Source organism: Primulina huaijiensis, chromosome 13, assembly GCF_012295235.1.
Source record: "Primulina huaijiensis isolate GDHJ02 chromosome 13, ASM1229523v2, whole genome shotgun sequence".
In the NCBI taxonomy this organism is placed as follows: Eukaryota; Viridiplantae; Streptophyta; class Magnoliopsida; order Lamiales; family Gesneriaceae; genus Primulina; species Primulina huaijiensis.
In genome coordinates this window covers 17,982,621-17,987,851 of record NC_133318.1, presented here as the reverse complement: position 1 = coordinate 17,987,851, position 5,231 = coordinate 17,982,621, and the positions used below count along the sequence as shown (strand labels likewise).

Here is a 5,231-nt window from a genome sequence, read left to right as displayed (position 1 = left end):
CCCACTCTTTTCTTTAGAAATACGAAAGCACAATATACTCGGATTGTTATAGATTTTTAAAACATGGGCTTATTTTTTTTTTAAAAAAATTACAATAAGATCAGAGAAACAATTCCTCGAATTTTTAAAAATATCTAATTTTGTTACAGTTTGGCAAAATTTCAGTTTCAAAAATTAATAAATTTTATTTTAAAATTAAAAATAATAATTACTTCATTACCTGATTCATCTAAATAACATAGGCATCGCGTGTGTCACGCTAATATATATAATTGCACAATAGTTAGAGTTGTTTAAAGAATAAAATAATTGATAAGAATTATAATCCTATTTCGTCTATAACTCTCGTATTATGGTCTTAAAAAATATGACCCAAAAAATTTACATTGTGTGCATATATATTTCACCACTTGAAATAGTGAAATAAAGAATTAATTCTCACAACATTTTCAGTTTTCAGAACTAAATCTCGTTCAAAAACTTTTCCAATTCCAACATATCCCAGCTCTCCAACCTTGAAACAACTATGTTTTCCGACCTTGAAACAGCTTCATTCTCCTCGCTCAATAATTTTTCCAACTCCAGCATATCCCCGGTCTCCAACATTGAAAAACCTTGGTTTTCGTGATTTGTTGGATTGGTAATAGATTCCAACCAGATATACTCGCCAACACAGAACCGACCGGCTGGATAATTCATAGGATCATCAACATGAGTACTTGAATTGCGTATCCTATCTTCTTGTTCGACGTCCCGAGGTCGGGATCCATTGCATACTTCGAGCTCCCCATGTGTGTCAATATCATATCCTTTGAAGCATGACTTTGAAAGCTCAATCACAAGATTAGATCTGCAAAATTAAACAAAAAAACATGTTATAGTAGTTGGAAATCAAGAGATTTGAGAAAAAGACAAAAAATCGAGCCTACCAGAGATAAAAAGGCGAAAATTGCCAGAAAAATGAATGGAACGAGGGGTATAGGCGATTAACGACGGTTTTTGGAAAAACCGTCGTTAATTCAAATCAGTGACGGTAATAATTAGCGACATAATTAAATTCAAAAATTCTGTTAATTCCGTCGCAATTAGCGACGGAATTTTTGAAAAAAACCGTAGATAATTTATTTATCTAGCTGCTGAAGAATGAGTGTCACAAAATGTTTCCTGTTGTTTGTCCACTTTTGTTATTCAGATATGTTGCTGTTGGAAAAGAACCATTTCTCAAGACATACAAAAACAAGTTCACTCAGACAACATTTCCAGCCCTACTGAACATTCAAGCTGCCCTGATAAATGCAGTCTAGGTCGGGACGTAAACGAAACTTAAACCGGCCTGCCCTCAGGCTGCAACTTCAGCGCTGATATCCACACCCTAATGGTTTCTTTGGTGGCGCTCCCCTTACAATCAACATATACCCTTTTCTCAGTCTGCAAGCGGACCCTCATTTTCCAGTGGAGTCCGCCTTCTTCGATGGCGCCGCTTCTCCTGTACTTGGCGGATCCATCGCCTACACCAACGTGTTTGAAGCAAACTACGACACACTCGTATCGGCCCTGGAGAAAAACGGGCTTTCTTCCATTCCAATTCATCATAGGCGAGGTAGTTTTGGCCAACAGACGGGGGAGCATGTTCACAGTTGTCATATTCTTTAGTAGAGTGATTAAATATTTATCATTTACACTTCATTGTCCAATGAGTTTACTAAATACATGATAAAAATTCGATTTCAATATCAATAAAGAACATAAAATAAAACATTAAAAAGTTGTAAAATAATTATTACGTGAAAATAAACATGATGATTGCGAAATTAAAGAAGCATGCAGATAAAAAGTTGGATCTTGATGCATTATTAAATTGTGGAAAATATATTATATTATATTATATTATTGTTACACCACAACATGCACTTAGATGCAACATTAATTAATTATATCGTTGCCCAAACTGCTCACCAAGTACTTGAAAAACAAAATATTTTAAAAATTTTAAAATCTTTTATCTATCCTGCCTGTTCAAAGAAAATATATATGCTGCTTTACATGATTATACCGTGTTGAAAAAAAAAAATTCAACCTAAATCCACACCTACACTTCCAACAATGAACCGTAGAAGTAATATTTTTCATGAACAGAAACGCGAAACTGAAATTCCAAGAAATAAAAGACAGGTCTTCAACTGCATCGTGTTCTTGAAACAGGGTTGCGACATTTCAACGGCAATTTGGGCACACCTCCTTCAACTATGCTGGAAGAGAGATATACCAGAATGAATACCGATGACTTTCAGTCTGTCCGAAACGAATCAATTTGTTTCTTTAATGTGCCCAGGAATTCGTATGGCAGAATCACCATGAATGCCATGAATAGAGTGAACTGCAAAAAATGTTAGAGAGGGTGATTAATTTCTTGAAGATATTCACATTCAGCAGCTTTAATGATTTGAAAAAGTTCCTTCAAATATTGGGATTGTAAAAAATACGAAAAACAAATTTAACTGGTACTTCGTTTATAATTTCTATAGATGGTTGGCACAAGTTCTAGTTGATGGTTTCAGTGCTGCAATTTGATATGGATGCCATCTATCCATAAATTATTAACACTCAAAGCCACGTCCATGCTTATTTTCTTTTTAGGGTGACAGAGAGCAGCTCCGATGATGCCCGTTAAGCTTTAATAATTTATGGATACGAGACATTCATATGTGAGTTTCGATGAGTTTCTTTCACATGACTAAGCCGTTCTTCAAAGCATTAACCATAACAAAAAAAATTGGAACAAAAGTGATGACAATTTGGCAGATACTTTTGGTAATAATTGGAAATGTACTATCTTGTGCCTTGGGGACTAAGTTGTGCGTGGTTGGATTGATAAGATAATAAAGTGATCGTTTGTTGAATTTGTAGGTTAAGAAATAATATAGGATGATTATTAAATCTTCAGTTGATTGGATTAATAAAACAATAATACTCTTCTTAAAGCATTTTCTTCCCCAAAAAATCTCTTTTTCATCTTCCGCAATTGGACCTCATACCTTCGACTTTCAAATCACAGGCTGCACACAATTTCCACACTCCATGGTGGACCTTGTGTTGTGACACCTCCTAAACCTCCCTTATAGCAACAAAAGATGATACGTTTCCACTAATTTTATCTCCTAATTCCCACGAATATTGTCATCTTCATCATCCTCACTACCTTTCATCTCAAGCTCCACCTCTAGCTGCATCGTAACTACTCGAGGATATATGTCCCAAACCACATTTAAAATCAGGCTATGAGCATCTTTTTCTCACACCACCTTTGCCATCATTGCTACTGTGTTTGGTGTTATTGGGTTATATTTATGGCCGACTGTAGCATCACTATAGTCTCTTGTTAACTGAAGTTGGTTTCAAATTTCATTATAATTTTTAAAATTTTGGTTGATTTATGAGGGTAACGAAGGAGTTTTCATCACAAAACAAATGGATGACAAACTCGCGTGCCAAAAAGGTTGGATAAACTACAAGGAAAAATCACTGGATTATACCACTTTGGATGATATAAACGAGACCCAAATATCGAATCAAAGAAGTGACGAGAGAGCAATATTTTATCAAACCTTTCTATCCCCCAACTAAACACAACCTAATCGAGTATCGAAATGAAGTCAGGATAGGTTTTCACACCATAAAGTAACTTTATTCCGGAAAGCATAAACAAGGACATAAAAAAAATTAGGTGCAGATAGATGTCGGATTTTACGCGTCTAAAGGCATCATTTTCAGTCCATTGTTAGAGCTGTCAAAATGGGATGGGCCCGTCAAGTCAGACATCCTCGCTCCGCCGAACCCGCCAAAATGGCGGACTGGCCCACCCCGTCACGCCAAATGGTGGGTTGTGATGGGTTGCGAGCCGGCACGTCCTGTCAGCCTGTTTTGATAGTTCTATCCATTATTGCATATTTAATTTCATGGCAAGTCCCTTTTCACCGAAATATGATAGGGTGACGTAATCAATTGATCTACAACTTGCATAAACATATGAGGTTGGATGATTGCAATTGTTAAATAACATAAGGACACTTGATTATTGTATTTTGTTGAATTAATTCAATATAACTTAAAAAAATATATTGATAGATTATGGAATTCTGTCAAAACATGACTTGAAATAAAAGTTCAATCGTTAAAGATAATTAAGAGGTGGCTGAACCGAGATCTTAATTTTTTGTTTATTATTGGAATTTAAATTATTTATATTGTGTTTGTTTCATCCTTTTATTTGAATTTCAATTTAGTATATTAATTTATTCGCTTATCGTTTAGGTGCTTACTTGAGAGTCATCTACTTGAGAAATGCATACACGAGAAAAACATCAAGAAACATACCACAAGAGGCAATGTCAAAAAACTCCAGATTGGCCACAAAGCAAAACAGAACCTGAATAAAGAAAATGTGTTGTATATGAAAAAAAAGCATATGAATTGGAGTTGAAGATAAGACTTATGGTTCTTACAAGCAGAAGGATAGAATCCCAATCACTGTAATAAAAGGTAGGGCAGGTGTGCTTGAAGCTTCCCACTTTTCAGTAGCCTTTCGGAGACCCCGAGCTATAATGCACGTGTAAAAGAAAAAAAGAACATTCAGTCCAACACCTATCAGTCCCACATACAATGGTTTCCTGCATAAAGAACACAGAAATTATAACTTACAATATGCCTGAAATGTCAATCGAATTCTTTAAAGCATGAAGTGAAACAGCAGCTAAATTAAATTACAGTTCTTGATGCAGATAATTCCCAGAATTTAAAGAATTGACGCTCACAATCTAGTGGATGACAGGAGCTGAATTTTTTCCAAGATACTTTTTTCAGAGAGGAGAGGCTATACTTGTATGAAAGCTTACAGCTATCATATTTGATTACAAAATGCAATTTAAGGATGATCAAAATTTCGCATTCTTTTGCAGAAACTAGAATCATTGGAGGACTTGTAGCAACTGAGAATACTTGCAGTTTGTAGCAAACTTTTTTAATTTATTTCTTCCTTTTGAGTGAGATAGAGGACTTGGATTATGGATTTCTTTCTTGGATACCATGTTAAGAAGAAACAGAGCGATTGAATGATCAAAATCGCTGTAGTTATCTTTCTTATAAAGAAAAATATACAGTACTTGAGTAATTATCCGGCTTACAAAAATTTAACACCTAAAGCCCACAACCCACTAATACAAGTATAGATATAT

General features: G+C 35.0%; 1 protein-coding gene across 2 annotated transcripts in view; it reads right to left on the bottom strand.

Annotated features, from left to right (window-relative positions):
* Positions 1–1,988: 1,988 nt before the first annotated feature.
* The window catches only part of LOC140991027 (uncharacterized), a 5,181-nt gene continuing 1,938 nt past the window's right edge, over positions 1,989–5,231 (bottom strand). Inside the window, exons 2-4 of one of the 2 annotated variants that reach the window (XM_073460932.1) lie at positions 4,503–4,667; positions 4,375–4,426; positions 1,989–2,377 (exon numbers count right to left, since the gene is read on the bottom strand). In XM_073460932.1, the coding sequence (XP_073317033.1) occupies positions 2,288–2,377; positions 4,375–4,426; positions 4,503–4,667 (307 nt within the window). In that variant the 3' untranslated portion in view covers positions 1,989–2,287. Of the gene's footprint in view, positions 2,378–2,858; positions 3,917–4,374; positions 4,427–4,502; positions 4,668–5,231 lie in introns of those variants that run through there. The other variant, XM_073460931.1, reaches the window with a different exon arrangement.